Source organism: Erpetoichthys calabaricus, chromosome 11, assembly GCF_900747795.2.
Source record: "Erpetoichthys calabaricus chromosome 11, fErpCal1.3, whole genome shotgun sequence".
In the NCBI taxonomy this organism is placed as follows: domain Eukaryota; kingdom Metazoa; phylum Chordata; class Cladistia; order Polypteriformes; family Polypteridae; genus Erpetoichthys; species Erpetoichthys calabaricus.
The window spans coordinates 103,513,747-103,540,879 of NC_041404.2; the positions used below are offsets into that span (position 1 = coordinate 103,513,747).

At 38.2% G+C, this 27,133-nt stretch overlaps 2 protein-coding genes across 2 annotated transcripts in view; both read left to right on the plus strand.

The window, feature by feature from the left end:
• Positions 1-27,133, plus strand: part of zgc:193811 (uncharacterized protein LOC559801 homolog) — a 125,572-nt gene that overhangs the window by 39,265 nt on the left and 59,174 nt on the right. The window contains exons 2-3 of the mRNA XM_028813663.2: positions 14,909-15,106; positions 15,256-15,369. Of these exons, the coding sequence (XP_028669496.1) occupies positions 14,909-15,106; positions 15,256-15,369 (312 nt within the window). The remainder of the gene's footprint in view (positions 1-14,908; positions 15,107-15,255; positions 15,370-27,133) is intronic.
• LOC127529574 (uncharacterized) overlaps positions 1-27,133 on the plus strand; it is an 813,564-nt gene that overhangs the window by 24,064 nt on the left and 762,367 nt on the right. The window lies entirely within an intron of this gene.

The following is a 27,133-nucleotide window of genomic DNA, read 5'->3' on the forward strand; positions in this document are numbered from 1 at the left end:
ATTATGTCAGCTGTTACCTCAAAGCAGTTGTGAAGGGACTTCTTAACTCCCTGAGCCAGATAGAATGAGGTGAGAAGGTTAATTAAAGAAACAAAGCAAAGAAGAAAAAAATAAAATGACAATTACTCACAGCCTTATCTCATCCCCTTATTTAACATATGGCCCCTTCCCCCTTACCATTTAAATTGGCTCATCCAGGTATGCTAATTTCATGCTGCTCCTGAGACCCAGCTCTCTTTGCATGTCACCACTCCTTTCCTCCAAAGAACATGACAATGCCATTGGGTTTGAGGGGCTAGATGGCTCCATACCTTAACCTAAGTTGATCTATTCCCATCACCATTTACTTAGTGGTGGACAGCTACTGGGTATTATTGGAATCCTTTATTAATAAAAACAAGGATTATAGACATATGGTAACTGCATATATCTCCACATAGAAGAGTGGACACAACTGAGACCAATATATAACACAGAAAAGGTTGGTTGTTCACTGGCTATTAGGAGTTTTAATTTATCTTGACACAGTTAGTTTTACAGTACCAAGGCTTTAAGCATGATGTCCTGTGTGTGGAGTTCTTGCTCTGGGTTCAAGTGGAGAACTCTACTTGTGCTCGAGTGCACTCTTTGTCTTTGCTACATGGTTATGTGGTGTGCTGCTACCTTCCTCAGCTTGCTTTGTCCTCTGCAACATTATAGGGAAAAACTCTGTATGGCACAAGTGTGTAGGTGCTGAAGTTCCTTTCTTAAAGTAATGGTGCTTCTTAATAATTCTTTGCATTTATATAGCGCTTTTCTCACTACTCAAAGCGCTCAGCAATTGCAGGTTACGGGCCTTGCTGAAGGGCCCAACAGAGCAGAGTCCCTTTTGGTATTTACAGGATTTGAACCGGCAACCTTCCGATTGCCAGGGCATATCCCTAGCCTCAGAGCCACCACTCCGTCCTAGTATTTTCAGATTGGGCTGCCGCTTCTCAGTATTTTCAGAATGGTCTGCTGCTACTGAGTCTTTTCAGACTTGGCTCAGTCACTGACACAGAGCGTGGCCTGGCAAAATGGATCTTGGTGCTAGTTCAGGGCATCCAGCTTCAAAGCTGTATGCAAAGTAGCTTCCAAGCCAAAGAATGTTTGTGAGCTTTTTGGTCCACAGAGAATAGGTGGATTCTCATCCCAAAGAGTCAGCAGAACAAATCCTCAGCCATTTAGCTCCCCTTAAGAGACAGAAGAGATTAATGTAGTTAGATTTGAAGGAGGATGTAACTTGTCATGACTGGATCAAAGTATCTTCTAGTTATAGATTTAGGGCTTGTTACTGTAATAGATTCTTTATATTGCCCATTGCATACAGCAGGAGTTCAATTTGCCATTACAAGGCTTTTTTGTCTGAAACTCTTTGCAGAGGTGTCAGATCAGCTGTGATTTACACCTTTATTATTATATGAAGTACAGAACTGACCAAAGTATTGGTATATAACAGCAGTTCAGCCATTCACTCTGGAATGCAGGGTGAGGAGGTACAGCTGAATTTCAGCATCCCTGTTAAATCTGTTGTCTTAATAGACGTTGCGTGGCACTAAAAGCCTAGCAAAATGGGCAATATCCACTTTGTCCTGCATTTGTACACATACCTTTTGAAACATGTAACTGATTTGCAGATATGTACAGCAATCACAGTAAGTCAGAAGAGTAAGTCTGATGCCTCCTAACGATTTATGAAAACAGTAGAAGTGTGTTTCCAGTATAACTAACATTTTATTCCACTTGGATCATTCTTTGGCCACTGTATAAGGGTTAGTTATAAATGCTAACCGGCACACCCAGTAGTCATCCACCAGCAAACTGTTCCCTTTCTTGCCTTCCGACTTTTTGCCTAGTTGACCTACAAATGAAGACGTGAGCATAACCAGGCCACTTTGCCACAATAACCATTAAATGTGACTGGCAATTGCAAATCGATTGTATGTTTAATGCTGAGAACCTTCAGGAGTAACTCATTTTCAAGAGGCTGGTAGTATGCATGGTTTCAACTACACCACTAAGATTAAACTTAAATAATGTGTAGGTACATGAGGTGGTGGTCAGAGACGCAGACATAAAGTTCAAGATATTCATCTCAGTAGGTTTTCTTTATTGAAGCTGTGCTGCTTCATCCCAAATTGTCCTATCCTTCCCTTCTTTTTTTCCAGCATCTTTCTATAATCAATTGCAATACAGAATAAATCTGTCAAAGCTAGCACAACCTTAGAACACAGATTCTTCAAAACTTTTAAAGAACATAGAAATATAATCAGTTTATACACGTGTAGTTACTAACAGTAGGAATAACTGTAATTAATTTAACAATGTATCTAGTAAATAAAATCATACAAGTGCATTAATGAATTTCATCATGAAAATGATATCATCTGTGACCACCAGGGGACACCACAGAGCTCCAAAACCCAGAAACAACCACACTAACGTAGTCCCCTGATGCAAAATTTAAGTTTTTTATTCTGCAAATAAGTTTTTACAGTCCACACCATAATATCTAATGCACAATACTCCTTTTCCTCCATTTGAGCTTTGCCTTTTGCCTTCTGCGAATGGCTTCCTTTTATGTTGGACCCTTGAGTACTTCTGGTGCCAGGGCATAGCCTGATGGAAGCAAGGGCTTGGACGGTCTCGTGACCTAGGAATTCCTGCAGATTTTGCTTTTTTTTTTTTTTTGTCCAGCCCTGTGGAGTTATTTTTTTTTTGTTTTTCCTGTCCTTCTGGCCATCGGACCTTGCTTTATTCTTTGTTACTTAGTATTGCCTACTCTTATTTTTCTATTTTTGTTTTTTCCTTCTTCATCTTGTAAAGCACTTTGAGCTACATCATTTGTATGAAAACGTGCTATATAAATAAATGTTGTTGTTGTTTTGGGTTAAGATAAAGACCCCTGAAACAGGGAGTCCTTACCCCTGAAGTGCCCTCTGACGACACCCAAGGACTCCGACAGGGTTGTCCATCAGGACTATAAATCCTATGGATCCCTGCAGGTGCCCATACTGAGTCCATGCCAGTCAAGCACTGCCATCAATCACACCCCTCCTTGATAAACAACCTCCCCCACTCCATCCATTACTCTTTCCTGTAGACTGGGATAATAATCCAGCCCCAACATGGCCAGTCTATGCCTCTTCTCATGTTGTCCTTCCGTTTTGGCTTCCCAGCCAAAATGGAAGATCCACCATAGCACTTACACCTCACAAGTATAAATTTTAGCATTCTAGATATTCAGTGAACTGCCATGATTTGAATGTAATGTGCTCTGGCCGGTGACTGCTATGTGGCACAATGACTGGTAAAAGAGGGAACAAGTTCAAGAAACACCCAGCAATTAACATTTGTGTCCAGGAGCATGTAGCTTACAAAGGATTTAATGTGCAACTTCAGTTATGGGGAGTTCCGGGAAACAAACATAAATTTATGATTGCTTTTAAGATTTAGTTTACGACATTCTTAGTGTTTTGATGCTTTAGGGAAACTCACCTGTTTTTTGTTGTTGTTCAGGATTGTTATCTGAGCTGCAAACTTTTAAAATAAAAAAGGAAAAAACTGGACTATAAAAATTAATGAGGTGTTGTTTTTGAAATATTAGTCAGTTGCTCATCATTCTTATTTTATACATTTTTCTATCAAACAGAATATGCATCAGAGGTGCCTTGAGTGTTTATAATATATGGTTTGACCACACGAGGGCATCAGAGAGCCCTAAACCACAGTACCAGCAATACAACACACATTAATAGAATAAAATAATAGATTTTTTATTCTCCTTCCAGGCACTTTATCTCAATCGTACCCCAATTAGAAGACAGAAGTATACAACAAATATTCAATACTTCACAATTCCTGTCCCTTCTGTACCTCTGCTGAGTTTCGCCCACTGCCTCCCGACTCTGACTCCCCAAGCTATGGCAGTGGGCTCTTTTTAAAGAGAACCTGGGAGCACCTCTGGTGACATAATATGGCCCCTTAGAAGTATTTCTGGGTTATTTCTAAGCCTGGGAGGTCACCCGAGGTCAGCTCCCTCTATTGTTCCCCAGGGATCCCTACATGGCTGCACTTCTGGACTACCAATTCCCATGCAGCCCTGCAGGTGTCCAAACTGGGACTCCTTAAGAGGGATAATGCCACCTACAATGGTGGGGGATGAACTACTCCCCTGTCAGTTTCTGCCATCTTTGGGCATCCCAATTAGGGCAGGAATAGTAAAGTGTCCTGGCCAGGTATTGCTCCCACTTATTCGATCCTTCCGTTATGGCATCCTGGCCGGGTAAGGAATCCAATTCCGTCCTAGATGGGATGCCCGTCTGTCCTCTGGAGCACTTACAATGGATTAAGTGTATTTATGGAACTGTGAACTGGTGAATGGAGGAAAAGTTTGTTACAAAACATTAATTGCAGAATGAATTTAAGACATCCCTCTTCCATTGCATTAGTTGGTATAGTCCTGTCTTCAGTTCAAAAAGGCATTCCCATGATGCTTTAGGTTTCCTGTTTATGATATGCACTGGTAATTCTGGAAATGTCTAATTAAACAGTATATTAGCAAAAAAAAGCATCCGTTTTGTACATTTTGAGCATACAATAGGATAAATGATGTGACATGAGTAATGCATTTTTTTTTTCCCTGAATGGTTTCCACATTGTTTGCTGACTCCTGACTATTGGCTTCTATTATATCATAAACAACTCAACTCAGCTATCAGGGTTATCCCATATAGGCAAATTCATTTGATTTGTGCATCAACAATACACTTGCATAGACATAGGTTTTAATATAAAAAAACAAGAAGAAAGAAATGCAATGTAAAAAACCACATATACCTGAACACCATTGTGCATCCATATATTAAACATACATACATACATACATACATACATACATACATACATATGTAAATGCACATTCTAAACTGCCTTATACCCATCTATATAATGGCTTATATACACCTGTGTTACAAAGTTTCTGCAGAACCTCCTTGGTCAATGTGTAGAGTACAGGTCCAAGGCAGTTAAAGCTGGATTTATACTTGACGTTCAGAACGCTTACACGTACACATAATGGCTGCCACGCATTCCCAGCACTCTTTTGGTATGTCCTCTGAGCACGTCATCAGAAATAAATGTGACACATGTGCAAGTTGCAGTACCAGTAAATTTGGGGGGCGAAGCTTGTTCAACTTTGTACGTGTTGTCAGCTTCATTGTTTAATATCATCATCTCCATAGTGACAGACATGTCTGTCAGAAAAGCTGGTATCAAATCGCCAGCTCTATAAAGTGGATATGGAAATGTGTAACACAAACTGGAAGCAAATTTTAGACAGATACGTCTGTGTGAAGTGGAAAATGTCCAAGGAAAGAAGGGGAGATTTGGCTGTTGCAATGTAACACAGTGTGATGGCAAGCCGCATTGTAGCTTCAATAGGATCAATGTGCGTCCTTCGATGTTTGATGAATGTGGGGAAGCAAATCATCAAAATTAAATGCTGACATGCAAATGTATTCATGGTGCTTTTCTTCATGCATTTCTGACATAGGCAATACAAGTGTCGCATATTCCCCATCGTAATAACACAATACATTTAAAGGTCTCACATACCATCTTCTGTGTTGCTGGGGCTGTCTTTTCTGGGTTTTTTTGTACCTTCGCAACAGCATCAGAATGCAAAGAATTTTTATCTTTAACATCTTTTTTCCCTCAACGCACAACACAGTGAAACCGGATGTTGTTTTCTTACCATGATGATTTCTCAGTGCTACCTGGTAATCCTTCAGATTTACTTAAAGTATGTATGCAAGTATAATCAGTACACTGTTTGCTTGCAAGCACATGTGTCACATAGAGTTAAGTATGTCCCTGACCTTATAACGTACTGGTTAGACCTCACCTGGAGTACTGTGTACAAATCTCAAGGCTAAAAAAAAGGCAGAGATCTTGTTATTGGAGTTTGCATCAGGCCACCAAATTCTGATTTGTTAAATTATAACATATTATTTCATGAAATATGTGTGCAACAAAGAGGACATAGTGGTCATGGGTGATTTTAACTTTCTTAACATTGATTGGGTAGCCCCAATCGGGAATTCAAGAGAGGAAAGTGAAACGGTGCGGATGGAAAATGACCAACAGGTGGTGACGCCTTTGTAGATCTCATCTTTTCTAACAATAAAGACAGAATAACAATAACAGAAGTTACTGATACTTTAAGCAACAGTGATCACAACTAAAATTTTCGTCTTTGAAAACACACAAATGTACATGAAAATGAATATTTATAACTTGACGAAAGCAGACTTTATTGTAATGAGGAAGTATCCACAAAACATCAAGTGGAAAAACAAAAACTCAGCAACTATAAATGACAGCTGGTGTCACTTCAGAGATCTTCTGATCCAAGCACAAAATACATTTATTCCAATAGCAATAAAACAAAAGGACTAAACAATTGGCCAAAATGGATAAACAAAAATATTATTGAAAAGGAAAACTTAAAAGATCTGCACAAGAAAATTTAAAAAACAGATAATTCTGAAGTAGAGAAATACTGGAAACTGCTGCAACATATGAAAAAAATCATTCAAAACATCAAAAGATAAACTGAAATAATAATTGCTAGAGAAGCCAAAATGAACAGCAAGTATTTTTTTCAGCACTTCTGTAGTACTAGGGTGTTGTACCGTGTTAGCCATTATGGATGTAGTGAGAAGTCAAGCAAAGTGACACCTTTTATTGGCTAACTAAAAAGATTACAATATGCAAGCTTTTGAGGCAACTCAGGACCCTTCTTCAGGCCATGAGTTGCCTCGAAAGCTTGCAATCAGTACTTCTAAAAGATGATAACACAGAATTTAAAAAACCTTAGGGACACAAATGGAGAAATCATTGAAAATGAGAAGGAAATAGCCAATGAACTGAACAAATATTTCACCCAAGTATTAATAAGGGAAGAAACAAGAGGAATGCCTCATGTAGAAGTAAAAACAAACTCTGAGTTCATAGATTTTAAAATAGAAGAGTCAGATGTGCTTCACACCCTCTATATGTTGAAGACTAATAAAAACCTAGGACATGATAGGATCTTACCAACTGTATTAAAAGAAATGAAAGATGTCATCTCTAAACCCTTATTAGTCATATTTCACCAGTCACTTCAGAAAGGAGAAGTACATGAGGACTGGAAAGTTGCAAATGTAAGTCCAATCTTCAAGAAAGGAGACAAAATGGATACTAATAATTACAGATCAATTATTCTTACTTCAGCGCCATACAAAATTATGGAAACTATATTAAGAAATAAATTTAAAAATTACCTAAAGGAAAATAATATTCTAAATAAGAGCCAGCATGGGTTTATAAAAGGAAGGTCCTGCCAAACCAATATTTTAGATTTGTTTAGAGAAGCAACTGGAATAGTTGACAAAAACAAAGCATGTAACATAATTTATGTTGACTTTCAAAAAGCCTTTGATACAGTCCCACACCAAAGATTAATTTTGAAACTATAAGCTAGGACTGGACTGGTAGGTATCAGAAGTACCCTAAAAAATTGTATATCTAGTTGGTTAACCGGCAGGAGACAAAGGGTACAGATAAGAGGAAAATGATCCACATGGACCAGGGTTATCAGTTGAGTCCCTGAGGGGTTTGTTCTTGGACCATTACTTTTTCTGATTTATATTAATGACGTTGATTCTGGAATAGTTAGTAAATGTGTCAAATTTGCAGATAACACTAAAACTGGAGGGTTGTCAGACACTGAGGAGGCAGCAAAATAACTAAAAATGACCTGGACAACCTTCAGAACTGGGTGAATACCTGTAAAATGTGGTTAATTTAGAAAAGTGGAATACTACACATGGGCAAAAGGAATATCAATTAAAAATGCAAGATGAGGGACACAGTCATACAGGAAGCAACCTCTGAAAAGGATTTAGAGGTATACGTAGATGCAACATCTTCATTGACTAAGCAATGCACAGAATCATTTAAAAGGACAAATAAAATGTTAGGTTATATCATAAAAATTGTTGAATTTAAGTCAAGGGAAGTTATGCTCAAACTATATAATGCACTCATAAGACCTCATGTGGAGTATTGTGCGCAGTTCTGGTCACCACAGTACAAGAAAGGTTTAGGTTTAGGTTTCTTTATTTAGTCATGTTTACACAAGAAAACATGAAATTTGCCTTCTCGGTTGCATCTAATAACAGGTAACAGACAGAATGAAAAAAAACAGACAAATAGAAATAAGAAAGGTTAAGGTAAGGCAGTTAGATAAAACATATTTACACCAAAAAAAAAAAAAAGATAACAGGATATATATCAAAACCTTAAACATTATCTCCGATATTTCTTATTGAAAAGTCATATGGCACTAGGAAGAAAGGAGTTTCTGGAGCGATTTGTGTGGGTTTTCAAAGCAACTATCCTTCCTGATTTACTGAAGTTTAGTTCTACATGTAATGGATGTCTGTCATCAGTTGAGATGATTTCCAGTTTCTTTAGCATTGCCCTCTGACACACACTAGTCAAATCATCTACATCAGCCCCAATAACTTTAGCTGCATACTTCGTAATCTGCTGGAGCTTTTTTGATTTTTGGTTTGTCAGACTATTAAACCAGGCAATGAAACTGAAAGTGATCACAGACTGGATCATACTGCGATAGAAGGACAACATGAGGTCCTTGTCTACTTTAAATGGTTTCAGTTTATGGAGGAGAAATAAGCGCTGGTTGCATTTAGAAAATAATTTTTTTGTATTTGTATTCCAGTTAAGATTGTTATCTAGGTAAGTTCCTAGGTATTTATATTCATTCACTATTTCTCCTCCTCTCCCAGAACTACAATAGGTGAACATACAGATTTCTGTCTCCTAAAATCAAATATCATTTCTTTGGTCTTTTTTTTACATTCAGAGTGAGAGAGTTTTTATTGCACCAGTTTACCATACAGTCCACTTGATTTAGATAGTGGCTTTCATCCTCCCCAGATATGCATCCTATGATCATGGTGTCATCCGCATACTTAATAAGGGAGCAGTGGTCATTGTTCTGTCTCAGGTCACTTGTGTACAGAGTAAACAGTAATGGTGATAAGACACACCCCTGTGGACGTCCTGTGTTTGAATGAATGGCTATTGAAAAAGTGTCCTGAACTTTAACTGTCTGTGAACGATTTAAAAGAAAGTTCTGAATCCATAGTGTGATAAATGCGTTTACATTCATACTGTTTAATTTCAGTATATGAGGCTGTATAGTATTGAACGCTGAAGAAAAATCCAAATATAGTGCTCTGACATATGAACCAGGCTGATCAAGAAAGGTATAGATTTGATGTAAGATAACAAGCAGAGCATCTTCCACACTTCTGTTTGCACAATAAGCAAATTGACTGTTGTCTTGAAAAGACTTTGTCTCTGTCATTAAAATGTTTTTCACCAAGTGTTCAAAGCATTTCATTGGAATAGATGTAAGTGCCACTGGTCTATAGTCATTTAAACAGCTTGGCCTAGAAACCTTAGATACAGGGGTAATGATTGATTGTTTCCACAGATTAGGTACAATACCACAGGTCAGAGACCAGTTAAAAAGCAAATGAAAAACTGGGGAGAGCTGCTTAGAGCAAGACTTTAAGAGCCGACCTGATATGCCGTCTGGTCCCACTGCACTATTTGTTTTGGCCTGCAGCAAGCCTTTTTCCACTTCAGTTAAACTGAACCCAATCACAGCAGAATACCTGGTGTTTTTATAAAGCATTTCCTTTATTTCTGTATTTTGGGTGCTGAAATCACTTGTTTCAAATCTGGCATAAAAGTTATTCAGTTCATCTGCTAAAAGCTTGTGGTCTTTGTCAGCTGGAAAATCCACATTCTTTTTAGGGCCCAGTCCTGTAATTGTTTTTAGTCCCTTCCAGATCTGCTTTGGATTGTTATCATTGAACCACCTCTTGATTTTTTCCCTATACATCTTTTTATTTTGTTTAATTAACCTGTTAATCCTTTGCTGTAAAATTTGCTTATCTTCTAACTTATTTTTCTTGATGTGCATGTTGTTTTTGCAATAGTAATGCTTTAACCTCTTTAGTGATCCATGGCTTACTATTTGGGTACACCTTGACAGATTTTTTCTTAATGATCATAGACTCACAGAATTGAATATATTCGCTGACAGTATAGGTGGCCTCATTCAGTGACTGTGAGGATGTCAGCAGATCCCAATTTGTACTGGAGAAGCATTCCTGCAGTTCCGATACACTTTCCTTGCACCAGTTTTGTGTTGTTCGTATGGCTGGTTTTTCTTGTTTCAGTTTCTGTTTGTACTTTGGGAGAAGATGAACAACTACGTGGTCAGACGCACCCAGGGCTGCTCTGTGATGCGATATGTAGGCATTACGGACATTTCCATAGCACTTGTCCAGAGTTTTGTCCCCTCTAGTGTTAATATTCACATATTGATGGTAATTTGATAATACTGACTCCAGACTGCATAAATTAAAATCACCCATCACAAGTTTGAAAGAACCAGGTGATTTGGTTTCTAGTTTATGAGCAGTTTCAAGAATTGATTCAGCTGCAGCTCCTACATCAGCATGTGGCGGAATGTAAACGACTGTCACAAATAACTGATTAAACTCCCGTGGTAGATAGTATGGACGAAGTCCGATGGTAATTCAATATTTGGCGTGCAGATGCGCTGTTTTTCAGTGATATTCCTGCACCACCTTTTGTAAATGTAAAGGCAGTTCCCACCACCCGTCTGCTTACCAGAAGCTGGATTTCTGTCTTGCCGTACACAAACAAATCCATCTACTTCGACTGCTGTATCCGAGTCTGTATTCTTAAACCAGGTCTCCGTAAAGCACATCAGACAGCTTTCATGGTACTCGTGGAGGTATCGCACAGATGCTCTCAGCTCGTCCAGTTTATTTCGCAAGGACTGTGCGTTGCTCATGATGATGGTTGGCAAAGGTGTTTTAAAACTTCTCCGTCTCACGTACTCGTAGTCCACCTCTTTTTCCTCGCTTTCTGGGTTTCAAAGATTTTAATTCGTCCGGTATATTAGTAATACACGGGGAGTAGCTGGTAGCTGGTCTCATAGATAGCAACGCATCCTGGCTGTAAATGAACAGCGCCGGCCACACACCTGGGATTTCCTGCGCAGGTAGTGCGTTAGTGTCCAGTTGGATTCCAAAGGCGATAACGATCAAAAATAAGAAACTTTCGCAAATGTTGTTAAGCATTTTATAGAAATAACTACTTGCAAACTAGTAAAAAGAAAAAGAAAATAAAAAGAAAACAATTTTACACGATTTAAGAACAAAAAAACAGGTACAAAACACGGAGAGATGCACTGAGAGGTCTGCTACAGAGCAGCGACCGGAAACATTACCCATAGCAGCACTTGAAGTTGTGCAAAGGATAGTACGCAGGTGCATCCCAGGACTTTACTCTGACAAACTCTGAATTAGTCTTGAACAGAGAAGACTGCATGGGGACCTAATCCAGGTATGATCTCAAAGGCATCGATGAAGTAGATCCAGCAACAGTCTTTTAGCTTAAGGGTGAATCAAGTACTAGAGGACAGCAGTAGAAGAATTAAGGGGAAGTGAATTTAAAATAAGTTCATCAAGAATTATGGGAACACAGTTGGAAATTTGTTAAGGGTAAAAATCATGCAAACATTAGGAAGGTTTTTTTTTTTTTACACAGAGAACCATAGTCCCATGGAATCGTTATCATGTAGTGTTGTAGACAGTAGGACTTTAGGGACCTTAAAAACTAGACTTTATCTTTTTTGCAAGAATTAAGAGGATAGGACTGGCAAACTCTGTTGTGTTGAATGACCAGCTCTCTTCTAGATTGTTTTAATGTTCAAATGCCATGTTAGTGATAAGCATGAATTCCAGTTACCTGTTCCCTTTAAACAGCGTAATTGCCTAGGGTACAAAATCTGGATATTTTTATTTGACATTAAGATAATCTGTTTAATGCCAAAGAGCTGAAATTAAATTTACTAAGTCGTGGGTGTGCGGAATGATGGATTTGATGGAGCTTGTTAAGAATCAACTCATCATATAAATGTTGCATTGAGTTTTGTTCCACCCAAGTGACCCTAGCTGCTGCTGTAGCTTCCTTAGTGGGACATTTTTTCTCAAAAAAAAATGTAAAAAATTTTGCATTTTTGGCTTGAAAAATTACACATTTATTAAATCTGATCTTTCTACTGTAAAATGTGCAAAACACTAAAACGACAAAGTCAGAAGTGTAAAAAGTAGAATAATGATATAAATAATACTAATAATGATACAAATAATAATAATAAAATAATACTAATACCGTATATACTGACAAAATGTGTTGTTTGTGAGGTATATCTTGAAGTATGGTGAAATACACAATCCACTGTTACAGTCAGAACAATACTGGTGTGATTCCTTGCAGATTTTCTTTCCAGACTGATCAGCTTTTGAACAGCACACTGTACATGTGTGATTGGCATGAGTGTCACTTTCAGATTCATCAAAATCACTTTTGATTTCACTGTTTTAATTTCACTGCCTGAAGACAGATTCACTTTGTCATCATTGCTTGTATCACTATCAATACCTGGGCTGCTGAAAAATATTCCTTACGAGACGTCATTATGAGGCTAAGAGAAGAAGTTTCTGCATCGCTGCCTGGGTAACACTTGGACTTACGCAAGACATGCCTATATCATTTCCCGAGCAATGCTCGGCACTAATGCTGTTGGCACTTTTACAGCCCGAGTGACACTCAGGTCTAATGCTAAGGAGATTAATCAGGTACTGGAGATTGACTTTGTCTTGGATATACATGTTGCCAAAAACTCAGATTAAGCCAAAAGAAATAATGCTGCACAGAACAGATAAGTAAAACATATGAGAATGTGACAGCTCATACTAAAGTCATTCAATTTAAGCAAAACAAACCCCATAATTTCTCAATTTGGGATAAAATGAGTTCACATTTTTTTCTCAGTCATAAAACAAACTACATAAGGTAAGTAGCAAATGTTATTTTTGGGTTGAATATTTCTTTTCAGTTTCACAAACAAGATTTAAAATGAAACAGGAAAAAAAACTTAATCTAGAACATGGCCTAAAATTTGGCTTAGTGAAACACAGTTTAAATATGGATTAGTTAGTTCTTGACTGTGGAGTTCAGCATTCATAAAAGCTGGAATAGATCAAAAATAGCCCATCGTTAGGTGGAATCGTAGGAGTGAGAATAAAGAAAACAATGTAAGGAGAACAAAGTACATGGTCAAAATGTCATAGTGAGTATAAAATGGCATTATTGATGCAAGCAGTGCCAAGACATCCAATTATACAAGACAAAAAACACAGATATGAAGTTGAATTAAAGAAATGTTTGGACATCAGTCTGCAGTGAATGCAATCCTGAATAAAATAGTACCAAAAGGACAGTACAACAACTACTGGTAAGAGTCCTTATTATTCACATTACTTTATTTTTTAATGACAGTGCTTAGATTACATCACATTGTTTTCTCTAATAAAGGACCTGTGGAAAAACATTAAAATCCATCCATCCATCCATTTTCCAACCCGCTGAATCCGAACACAGGGTCACGGGGGTCTGCTGGAGCCAATCCCAGCCAACACAGGGCACAAGGCAGGAACCAATCCTGGGCAGGGTGCCAACCCACCGCAGAAAACATTAAAATATTCCTCAAAAAGAATACTGCAGTGTTCTGAAGGGAAAAGTTTATGACTGGTGGTGGACCATCAAAGAAAGAGAGCCTGACTAATTTAATTACTTGCTCATAGGAATAATAGAAAACCAGCAGCCATTTGGAATTTGGTTTATGTCACCAGAATACTGACTTCATTATATCTTCAAAGTCATGTTTGTTTTTGTTAAAATCAATTATGGACTCTCCAACAAGTTTGTCTTCTCGTGGAATGTTGTTGACTGAAGGTTTTCTTTCCTTTTCTCAGTTGTCAACCTGCTCTATCTCAGTTATAATGCTAATGAACATATACTGTCATGGGTTTATGTTAATCAGATTGAAATGTACTCTGTTTTACTATTTGTTTAATCTGTGTGTATACATTTCATTTATGTTTGGATTATAGCATAATAGCTGGAAATGTGCTTGGGCTCTGAAAAATGCTATTCAAAAACAAAATTAACTGAATTGAATAACCCCTGGTGTCAGATGCTGAGTAGGTGTACATAGATGCAAGGGCAGCCTGTGTTGGAGTGGACCCTGTCAAACATTGATTCCTATTATGTACCTGTTGCTGCTATCTCTGAATCCATGCAGGCCAGGATTGGAAAAATTGGATGGATTAACCTTGCACTGTAGTTAATAGTGGACACTATGATCTGATTAAGACTTTATTTATAATGATATCTAGATGTTGTAGAGATTTCACCACGTTAATGTATAAGATAATCAGTAACATTTTCTTCCTTATGTCACTGTAAAGTTCAGGCTGCAAAAAAATTTTATTTAGTCAAAGAGATTAATTATTTATTTTCCTTGGAAGATGAAAAAGCTACATGTCTATGTATAAAATAAATATAAAACCTGATTTGTTTCTCTGCGGTGGGTTGGCACCCTGCCCGGGATTGGTTCCTGCCTTGTGCCCTGTGTTGGCTGGGATTGGCTCCAGCAGACCTCCGTGACCCTGCGTTCGGATTCAGCGGGTTGGAAAATGGATGGATGGATGGATTTGTTTCTGCAAAACTAATGTGAAAAAGCATTGTTTTAGGTACAGCTTCAGAATTAGTACAATTCTTAGTATAATTTATAAGTTGTTATCATTTGAACGTTACTCAGTACAACTGGAGGACTGCTACTAACATCTTCTCTTTTCTTCAGTCGTTGGTAGGTGCTTCCTTACCTCCTCAACTTCAGAAAACATTGTTGGCTTCCAGTGCAGTCAAAGAGCTCCAATATGCAACCACAGCTCTCTCTGAGCACAACAGAAAGTTTTCAGCTCCACCATTTTCTAATCCCCGCTACTTAAAACCTAGAGCAAACTGGCTGTTAAATAGTCTTGGAGAACCTTCAGGAAAGGTAATAATTTGTTTGCTAAATGTTTCAACCAAATAAATGGTATTTGTGTTAAGTGTGTAGAATAAGCAATTTGACCACAAGTAGAAAAAGCATTGCTAATGACGCGTGAGTGACGCACTATATAAAATCAAAATAATTTCTTTCCTCAGCTGAAAAGCTCCAGAATATCAATGAGTGAAACAAAGCATAAGTTCAGAGGTGAATGGGAGCCTTTGTATTTCAGCAAGATCAGACAAAAGGACCTTCAGGATTTATCATCCCAGGTACACCTGTCTATTCATTAGTTGCTGTATTGTAAGCATCTTTTTTTGTGTGCACATTAACCATAGCACATATTTCCCTTATGTACTATGGGGATTTTCAGAGTCTCCAACACTGACATGTCATCTTTTCACAATTGTGCCTTCACATGCATTGTTGGTTGTTGTTTTTAAGCTAACATAAGGTCACTGTCAATTTTTTTTCTCGGTCTTCAGAAAGGCAATTAAAGTCCAACTCTCATTTTTAATAAATACTTTAAGTTTGTATTGCAGTCCCCCAAGTACAAATTGACCACAAAAATGCAAGTTCACGTTGACCTGATTTTTTTTAATTTCATGTTATTGAATGGGGTCAGAAGTAAAAATTACATTACAACTCAGCTAATTTGGACAGAACTCTTCTGCCAATTTTACCACTGGGAGCTTATAGAAGCAGTTTAAAGAATGAGGGCCAGCCAGTCACTGGTTAGGATATAGTAATTGGTGTACCCACCAGTGATATTTTCATAATGAAAACGAGAACTAGAACTAAAAATATTGTTTTTCATTTTACAAGAGTGTGAACTGAAATTAAAGCAAACAGAGAAACTAAAACTAAATAAAAATAAAAATTAGTGATATGTGAACAGACTAAAACGAGAACGAAAATTGAGTAAAAATGAAAAAAACAGCAGTATCATTTTCATTCAATCCGGTTCAGGCTTGCAGAGGGGTTCTTTGTAGGTCACCCTGAGCGTTCACTTACGTTGCACTGTTCACTATGCGCAAATCTAAATCTTGTAACTTGGGCTTACCATAGTCACGTGGAGCAACTTCCATAAAGGACCATTGTTTGTTTGTTTGTTGAGCACATTTGGCTCATCGGGTTGAAGCAGTAAGCACTTGTGGTTGACGATGGCGAGTTTTGCTCGGATGGTTGCAGGTAGAAAATGAGAAAGTAAAGTGTGGAAATACTTTAATTACAGCGCAGATGATATTAAAAGCAAATATAGCATGCAAGAAGAAGAAAAGAGTCTCGGAGTTTCAGTGCAGGACCCACTGGATCAGTACTTAGTGGAAGTCCTTATTGACCCCCTTCTTTTGACACCCACTGCACACCCAACCTACTTGGAAAGGGGTCTCTCTTTGAACTGCCTTTCCCAAGGTTTCTTCCATTTTTCCCTACTAGGTTTTTTTTGGGAGTTTTTCCTTGTCTTCTTAGAGAGTCAAGGCTGGGGGGCTGTCAAGAGGCAGGGCCTGTTAAAGCTCATTGCGGCACTTCCTGTGTGATTTTGGGCTATACAAAAATAAACTGTATTGTATTGTATTGTAAGTCTAGCACTTCTCTAGCACCATTACTGCACTTCATACAGGGACATGCAGTCTCACCTGTGATTATGAAAAGTAAAAAAAAACTAATAATGATAACATAAAATAAATTTGTCCTCTGGTCTGTTCTATAAATTTGTTTTCTTTGTGACTCCAATAATTTTGTTCATTTTTATAGTCAAAATGTCTGAATTTGCACATTTCCTGATCAAATACAGGGGAGAAACACAAGGTGTGGCATCGATGAGATGAGCCAAGCCTCACTTCTGACTTCACTATCCCTCACACACTGGGTCAATACCTGCAATTGCTGCATGCATGTGGCTGTCTCTCTGTATGTTGCCAATCTAATGGTTGCAGACATGTTTATTATACACCCTGACTTTCTACAGTCTGGCTAATATCTTTAATGAATGTGCGCGGCATATTTAGTCTTGCTGATCGGACATAAAACCGCAGTGTAAAGGCACAAGGTGATGCAGACAGTACCGTGCCGCACTGAAGGGGGAGGATGTGAGCCCAACAGGTGCTTGTTGCTGCTGTTCTTCTATGCAGACCCTCTGGGCGGCAATAAGTTAGCAATATCAGAAAGTCTTATCTTAAAATCTTAAACTATTCCCTGTTTGCATGCATGTGTCAATAAATAGATAGTACTTTATTTGTACCATGGAGGAAATTTAGCTTTTTAGAGAAGCTCAAGAAATATTGAATGATGGCTTTATAATTCATAAGTTATGCATTTTTAGCTCTCTAAACCATCTTTGCAGCACAGTAATAACAACAAATTTTGAAAGTCCAAAGAATAAAATGTTTTGTTACTATAATGGAACATTTGTTCTAGCAGAGAAATGTTTCTTAGCCTTAGATGTTTAGGATATATTAATCTCTCCTCTAATGCAAAATGATGTCTCACATTATTACAAGTTTTAGTGTCCTTTCTACCAACACAGAGCTTGTATCTACTTGGCACAATGATGTCTATTCAGAATATAGTCGTGGCCAAACGTTTTGAGAATAATAATAATTCATTACATTTATATAGCGCTTTTCTTAGTACTCAAAGCGCTATCCACACAGGGAGGAACCGGGAAGCGAACCCACAATCTTCCACAGTCTCCTTACTGCAAAGCAGCAGCACTACCACTGCGCCATGACACAAGTATTGGTTGTCACAAAGTTTGCTGTTTCAGTGTTTTTCGATCTTTTTGTCTGATGTTTCTATGTTATACTGAAGTATAATTACAAGCTTTTCATATGTTGCAAAGGCTTTTATTGACAATTACATTAAGTTTATGCAAAGAGTCAATATTTGCAGTGTTGGCCCTTCTTTTTCAAGACCTCTGCAATTCGCCCTGGCATGCTGTCAATCAACTTCTGGGGAAAAAATCCTGACTGATGGCAGCCGATTCTTGCATAATCAATGCTTGGAGTTTGTCAGAATTTGTGGTTTTTGTTTGTCCACCCACCTCTTGAGGATTGACCACAAGTTCTCAATGGGATTAAGGTTTGGGGAGTTTCCTGGCCATGGACCTAAAATTTCAATGTTTTGTTCCCCTAGCCACTAAGTTATTACTTTTGCCTTATAGCACGGTGCTCCATCATGCTGGAAAAGGCATTGTTCATCACTGAACTGTTCTTGGATGGTTGGGAGAAGTTGCTCTCGGAGGAGGTTTTGGTACAATTCTTTATTGTCCGGTGCTGTAGGAATATGTTGTAGTAAGGCCACTTTTGTGTGCTATTTGTTTACTATATGAATGCAGTGAGAGTTGTGACCAAATATTACCATTAAGTTAAATGTTGTTTATTGTGATTGTCAGACTCCTCCAAGGCTATGTTTTGTCACTGCTTCTGTATACTGTTTTCGGGCATAGGGCATCAAGGCCTAGAGGAAGTGAAGGTGTCTAGTTGGGGAGGCTAAGGGTAGCATTGTTACTTTATGCAGTGAATGTCCTGTTTGTCTTATCTGATTGTGACCTTCAGCATGCACTTGAGAACGCTACTGCTGAATGTGATGCAGCAGGGGTGAGGATCAGTACCTCCAAGTCTGAGGTGATGGTCCTGTCTATAATAAAAATGGATCACTTTCTTCAGGTGAGGAAGGTCAACTGCTCATAGTGGAGGGGACTGGCAGGCCCAGGACATACTGGATGAATAGTACTTCTTAGATGGCTTGGGAATGCCAGAGAATTGCTCAAGAAGAGCTGGAATCTGTATATGGGGAGAAGAAAGCTCTTTACTGACATGATTGGTGTGCTGCTGCCAAAATCCTCAGCAGCAAAAGTGGTTTGAGAAGATTAGATGAGATTAGGTCTGTTAAGGCAGTCTTCACCAGTAGCATTTTTAGTATGAAATTCTGGAGAGGCCTAGTGTTTGCAGACTTTCGGAAGGGGTAGATCCATCCCATGTAGCCAACCAAAAAAAGAAATCTTGCAGAGGGTGTGTATGTCTGTTTGTGTGAGCAAGAGAGTGAGGGTGAGGGAGATGTTGAATGAGAGAGAGAAACCAAGCGAGAGATACAGTATGACCCAAGTAGTACTTACAACTCTTAAGAGATCCATTTGACTGAGTACATGGTGAGTCCTGGGAAACATCCTGGCTTGGACTGACATATTGGGAAAGTGATTGTACCTGGTGTTGCCTCTGACCCCAAGTTAGCTGTGTGAGGCAGTGCCAGTTGCATGACTATGCAGGCAATGAACAAGCTAGAGAAAAGATCTTTGGAATCGCATTGTCTTTTCATTTAACCTCCTGACTACTTAAACATGTATGATGTCATGGTCTGACTGGCAACTTACATTTTTGTCACTGTTCCTTGGTCTTTTAAATTTTTTGCAAACATTGTTTTAAGAAGACCAAGGAATCCATTGGTTATTTATTTTTATTATAACATGTTTTTAATGATGTTGAAAATTAATTACATTCTTCTGGAATGCCATATAATTTTCATGTGGGCTTTGCCATATTTGTTGATGGTTGCAATTCCATGATGTCGTCAAAGTTACTATATAGAGGTCAGCATCATGTATTTCCAGAATGTCTGGTGTTCTAGATTCTTCTACAGAATGCTTTTAGTTATCTTTTTGATAGTATTTTCTGGTTATGAAATTTTTTTTGTTACTTTACTATGATTAATGTCTGCTCGATTTTGCCCTGTTCAAAATTTCACACTGTGTTCACATAGAGAGTTTTGCTTATTTATTTATTTGGTCTTTTATTTATCTACAACCTTTAACTTGTTGTTTTGACATTGTGACAGTTCCCAGTTCCCTTTACATTTAAAGCTGCTGCTACCTAATGCAGTTAGTACAAAATATCAGACCCTTTCAAATTATAAATCCTGAGACAGAGTAGTTATGTTCAATATTCAATTTACTAGAGACAAAGCAAGAAAAACAGAAGAAAAAAAACTGGCAGTGTTGTAGTATCTTAATTTAAGGCTATTAAGACTCTAAAAGAAGGGCAGGGTGTTTACAATAAAAAGAATATTTTTTTTCAGTAGCACAATGCAGGTGTTTAACAAGAGAAGGCTTGGCTATTATAATGAAAGTTAGACTCCAGGGCTGAGGATAGGAAAATGTCCTTTAGCGATAAAACTTGAGTTATTCAAGGGCAGGAGGTTTTGACATTACTCAACTCTGAAGCTGCTGAAAACTTTATCAGTGCTTGTCTATTAAAAATCCTAACAGATTTAGGCAATTTCCACTAAAGGTTCAAGCAAAGCCTTTATGAATTGTTATTCTAACTCTATTAGTGATGGACTTTTACTATCATTTAAATTGAGGCTGGCCATAAAGAACCTGTAAGCGTTTTTGTTATTCTGTCACCTTTTCCTCAAACAATATTAAGTTTCCCATACTTTACGTGCTATAATCCCACTACTAATTGGACAAAGTAAATGATTCACTGGAGTCCACATTGTTAACTTCACTGTCTAAGCACTTTACTCCACCAGTCTTATTTTGCAGTACAGTTGATCTTCTGCCTAATAGTTATTATGATTATCAGGATTTTTTTAGTAAGCAAAGGACTTTGTTATTGTTTCCTCACAGATTATGATTGTACTGTTTAGTACAGAGTAAGGCTGTGGAGTTGTGTATTGAGGAGAATTTACAGACTGGGTTTATAAAAGCATACAGTATATTTGTTCTATTGGTGTAAGTTTTTACTTTGATGAGATGAAGGACAGTGGTTTGTGACCTATATCAATTATAGGAAATTAAATAAGGCTACTGTTAAGAATATCCAGTTCCCCTCATATTGTCGTTAAATCAAGTTACTGGCTCAATAATCTTTACTAAATTAGATTCATATGGTGATTAGGTAGCATTTCTAATCTCATTTGAATACAGGATAGGGACAAGTGGAAAACAGCATTCAATGCTACAAACAAACATTACAAATACCGGGCATTGTCTTATGGATAGGCTAATGCACCTTCAGTTTTTGTAAATGAGATATTTCATGATAATTCTCTGTGTATTTGTATTAGTATATATGGTTTTATATTCTGTTCAGGGCGGCATGGTGGCGCAGTGGGTAGCGCTGCTGCCTCGCAGTTAGGAGACCTGGGTTCGCTTCCCGGGTCCTCTCTGTGTGGAGTTTGCATGTTCTCCCCGTGTCTGAGTGTGTTCCCTCCGGGTGTTCCGGTTTCCTTCCACAGTCCAAAGACACGCAGGTTAGGTGCATTGGCAATCCTAGATTGTGCTTGGTGTGTGCCCTGCGGTGGACTGGCACCCTGCCTGGGTTTTGTTTCCTGCCTTGTGCCCTCCAGCAGACCCCCATGACCCTGTAGTTAGGATATAGCGGGTTGGATAATGGATGGATATTCTGTTCATTGGGTCCTTCAATGTCTAAGGTATAATCATTTATTCATTAAATCACAGAAATGTAAATTTCATAAGGACAAGGGTATGTTGTTAGGATATTAAATAAAATGCAAAAGGGTTATCCATGGACCCCATGAAAGTAACCGCTATACTTAATGGGAAATCAAATGAAAGTAGAAAACAAGTGCAAAGGTTTATGGGCTTTGCTAATTATCAGCATTCAAGATTATTCATGTCACCTATCACCTCACTAACTTGAAAAGCATCTAAATTTTGTTAGTTAACAGAAAGCACAAGCAGCATTTAATGTATTAAAATAACTATTCACTACTGCTCCAGTTTAAGACATCCTGCCACTGCTTTACAATTTATTTCGGAAGTAGTCTCAGCTAGCATTGGTGCCAACACTGTCTTGTTCCAAGAACAACTTGACACTAAGAAAGTTCATCACTGTACCTTTTCTGTTAGAAACTAGCAATCATAAAACAGATTTATGACATGGATATCTGAGAACTGTTATCAGTGAAATTGGTGTTAGAACAGGGTTGGCTTTGACCTGAAGGAGCTACATTTCCAATCAAAACAGTTACGGATCACAAAAACATAGTACAGTGGAAACTCGGTTTGCGAGCATAATTTGTTCCAGAAACGTGCTCGCAGTCCAAAGCACTCGTATATCAAAGTGAATTTCTCCATAAGAAATAATGGAAACTCAGATGATTCATTCCACAACCCAAAACTATTCATATAAAAATGATTAATACAAAATCCATCCATCCATTTTCCAACCCGTTGAACCCGAACACAGGGGTCTGCTGGAGCCAATCCCAGCCAACACAGGGCACAAGGCAGGAACCAATCCTGGGCAGGGTGCCAACCCACCGCAGGACACACACAAACACACCCACACACCAAGCACACACTAGGGCCAATTTAGAATCGCCAATCCACCTAACCTGCATGTCTTTGGACTGCGGGAGGAAACCGGAGCGCCCGGAGGAAACCCACGCAGACACGGGGAGAACATGCAAACTCCACGCAGGGAGGACCCGGGAAGCGAACCCAGGTCCCCAGGTGTCCCAACTGCGAGGCAGCAGCGCTACCCACTGCGCCACTGCGCCACCGTGCCGCCCTTAATACAAAATATAAAGTAAAAATACATAAAACAAATTAACCTGCACTTTATCTTTGAAAAGAATCATGGCTAGTGTGAGTGAGTTTCTAAACTCTTGTGGGATTCCACCCAACGGGACGACACGCGGAAGAGCGTCCCAAAGCAATCACAGTCTCCCAGCATTGTAGCAGTTCGCTGTAAAAGCGAATCCGAAAAGACCGCGGACATGCGCCTGCCGTCGATGGGTAATACAAAGAACAAGGAACATTATAAATGCGCAGGGCACAGTACTACTTGGCCACGAATCTTGCCCGACTGCTGTGTCTGTGTATAGGAGAGTGGTAGATCCCGCTACAATAAATAACCACACTGTTGCTGTTTCAAGCTGAATAAAGCTGGTGTCACTAAAGTACTGAGACTCAGCCTAGTGTTTTGGGGTGCATGGCAGGGACTTGCATGTCACAGCACACACGCACGCACGCGCGCACGCACACAGGCACACACACAGTCACAATGCTGTAGTAAACACTATACGCTCATATGGATGTTGACTATATGAGTGAGGCACGCTGACTCAGACGGAGAATAGGAGACAATTGCACACAATCCCGCAGCGAGAGAGAAAGAGAAGAACCATCAGCTAAGTTGTGATCACATGACGCTCAGCAGACAAAGTGTATACTGTACATATTACTCGTACTGCAAGACCTCGCTTGTTAATCAAGTCAAAATTTATTAAAAATTTTAGCTTGCCTTGCAAAACACTCGTAAACCAAGTTACTCGCAAACCGAGGTTCCACTGTATATAAAAGTGGAAAAACATGTGAATACTAGACAGAAAGATTTTTGGGTCTTACACTAATCAGTTGTCCAAATAGTAGACGAGGTATGGGCGGCACTGTTTCTGTCAATGGCTATTATACCATGACCAGGCAAGAGCACCAGGAGTGTACGATGTCATCACCTCAACTATATAAAGGTCAGCATCATCCATTTACATTGTACTTATTTGTCTTATGCCTTTATTGAAGGCAACTTACAACATTTATGGTACAATTGGTTAAATTTCTTTTGGTTTTCCAATTGGAGCACAGGCAGGTCAATGCAGCTCTGTTCACACAGAGTCAGTAACAGGATCTGAAGCCAGAGTTTGCAGTCCAAAGCCTTAACCACTACACCACATTGCCTGCATTTCTGGATTGTCTGATATTTCAGATTCTCCCAAAAAAAGCCTTTAGCAATGTTTTTTCTTAGTATTTTCTGGTTATGAAAATTTATTTTTCCTTGACTATGATTAACATCTGCTATTATCAGGATACATGTCCGCTTTTGACTATGAATTCCTACAGTGTTTCTTGACTTCGATTTGCAGTTTACTTCCTAATCTTAGTTTGTTTATGTCATGTCTTTACAGTCATTACTTCTGGCTTATTATTTTAACTTTGTAATATCTCCTGATTCCTTTTCTATATAAACTGCTGCTACCCAATATAGTCAATACATGTGGAAAGAGCGTGATATATTTCAAGGGAATGACTTTGAGTAAAGCTTGCTTGAAGGAGTGAGGGAGAGACTACCTTTCACAATGTATTAGGCTACCAGCCCCAGTGATAATAAAATGTCAGAAGAATAATGTCATTAAAAAAAAAGGAAAGAAACACACAAAATGAAGACGTGAATATTATTTTGTTAAACAGAAAAACTACCAAATGACAGCATTAAAATATATCCCCAATTCCAAAAATGTTGGGGTGCGGTGTAACATGTAAATAAAAAACATAATGCAATGATTTGCAAATCTCCAAAACTCATATTTTATTCACACTAGAACACAGGAAACAAATCAAAGGTCGAAAGTGATACAATTTACTATTACATGAAAAATACTGGTTCATTTTGAATTTGATGGCAGCAAAATGTCTCAAAAAAGTTGGAATGGGGCAACAAAATGCTGGAAAAGTAAGTGGTACTAAAAAGAAACAGCTGGAGGAACATTTTGTAACAAATTCAGTTAATTGGCAACAGGTCAGTAACATGATTGGGTATAAAAAGAGCATCTTAGAAAGGTATTTCTTAGAAGTAAAGATGGGAAAAGGTTCACCAATAAGAATAAAACTGCATCTACAAATTGTTGAACAATTTTAGAATAATGTTCCTCAACAGAAAATTGTGAAAACTTTCAATATCTCATCATCTACAGTACATATAATCATCAAAAGATTCCAAGAATCTGGAGAAATCTCTGTGCAAGGGACAAGACTGAAAATCAAAATTGGATGCCCGTAATCTTCAGGCCCTCTGGCGTCACTGCATTAAATACAGGCATGATTCTGTCATGGAAATCACTGCATGTGCTCAGGAACACTTCCAGAAATCACTGTCTGTGAGCACAGTTTGCCATACCATCCACAAATGCAGGTTAAAGCTCTGTCATGCAAAGAAGAAGCCATATGTGAACATGATCCAGAAATGCCTCTATCTTCTCCGGGCCAAAGTTCATTTAAAATGGACTGAAGCAAGATGGAAAACTGTTGTGTGGTCAGACAAATCGAAATTTTAAATTCTTTTTTGGGAAACATTGATGCCGCATCCTCCAGACCAAAGAGGAGAAGGACCATCTGACTTATTAGCACTCAGTTAAAAAACCTGCATCTCTGACGGTATGGAGGTGCATTAGTGCCTATGGAACTGACAGCTTGCACATCTGCAAAGGCACCATCAGTGTTGAAAGGAATAAGGTTTTAGAGCAACATATGCTCTCATCCAGATGTCTTTTTCAAGGAAAGACTTGTATATTTCAGAGTCTGGGTGTTGAACTGCCCTGCCTGCAGTCCAGACCATTCACCAATGGAAAACTTATGGCACACCATGAAATGAAAAATAAAACAAACATGACCCAGGATTGTTGAGCTGCTAGAATCCTATATCAGACAAGAATGGAACAACATTCCCTCTCTAAAAGTCCAGCAAATGGTCTCCTCAGTTCCCAGAAATGTATGGACTTTTGTTAAAAGAAGAATGGATGCTACACAGTGGTAAACATGGCCCTGTACCTGCCTGTCCCAATTGACAATATATATATTTTTTAATTGTACTTTTTATCAGTTTAAACATTTGAAATGTTTTCTATGTTCAATTGTGAATAAAATATGGGTTTATGAGATTTGGAAATCATTGCATTCTGTTTTATTTACATTTTACACACTGTCCCAACACTTTTGGAATTGGGGTTGTATATTTGAAAGTATATTAATTACTCAACACTAAAGGCAGAAACAAAAGTGAATAATCATTTGGTAAATGATGCACAGTGAGGCTAATGAAGTCAACATTCAACATATTCATAATTTGTGGTCCCAAATGTTTCGTTCCCAGTTTTTGTTGAAAGGAAAATAAGTAAATTGTATTGTATTAAATAATTCATATGCATCAAATAATTTATGGTATTCGAAATAACTTGATGACGATTACTATAGTGCAGCATGATGCAGAAGTTCATGCTGTGTATAAATTGCATCATGGAAAATTCAAACAATGTTTGCTTTAAAGGGTTCTTTTCTTCAAAGCCCAAAGTGGAACTGAAAAGATCATCTTGCACAAGTGCACATACATAAAGTATGAAAAGAACACTGCAATCAAAGAACCTGCCCAAGCAACTCTGAAAAAGGTTGCTAGCGCTAGGCACAAATAAGATCATTGAATATACTGTATTGGGAAAAAAAAATAATTTGCTAATAAACATTTTAACTATAAAACTAAATTGTTAAGACACGTTTACTACTTATTTAATTGTTGGAAATTGGGGTTCAGTGGCCCACTTCCCTCTAATGTAGAGAAGGCATGGGCTTTGAAGCAAAAATTCAGAAACCTGAAGGAAAATAGTAAAAAATACAATGCTCACACAAAACTTCAATACAACTTCAGTACAACTCAAATGAACTAAAGGCTGTATCTTCTACTTCTTCATCTTGTTAAGGGGGGTTGGTAAACCAGCCCATGGTGCCTTACTGCTACCAACTGTACTGGAGTGTGACTCAGTCTATGGAAAAAATGCTATAACCAAAAGTACATAATCACACATAATTTATATTCTCCATCTAAATGCCCTGTAAAAGGCCTATACTGTAGATTTAAAAAAAGAATTTGAGACTATGAATAACTTTGAATGTTTCTCCATATTTTAATAATTGTTACAACCTCAAACCTCTGCCTTACTGATTACGATAATACCCAAGAATTAATTCTTGTAAATGAGGTAATTTTATTACTGTTCTGTCATGAATAGTAATTTAACCCAGTATGCACAATTCTAAGGCGTATAAATGCAATTTCTTCCCTTACTGTTTTATTCCCTTTCCCAATAAACCCAGCTTTTTATGCCTCCCCTTACCACCAGTGCTCCATTTTTGCCAAAACCCAATGATTTTTAATCTTAATAGACACTTTTATTTTTCTTATTTAACATATGTCCTTGGCAGCTCAACAGAAGGATGTTTACTGGCTTTTTTAATCAAACCAT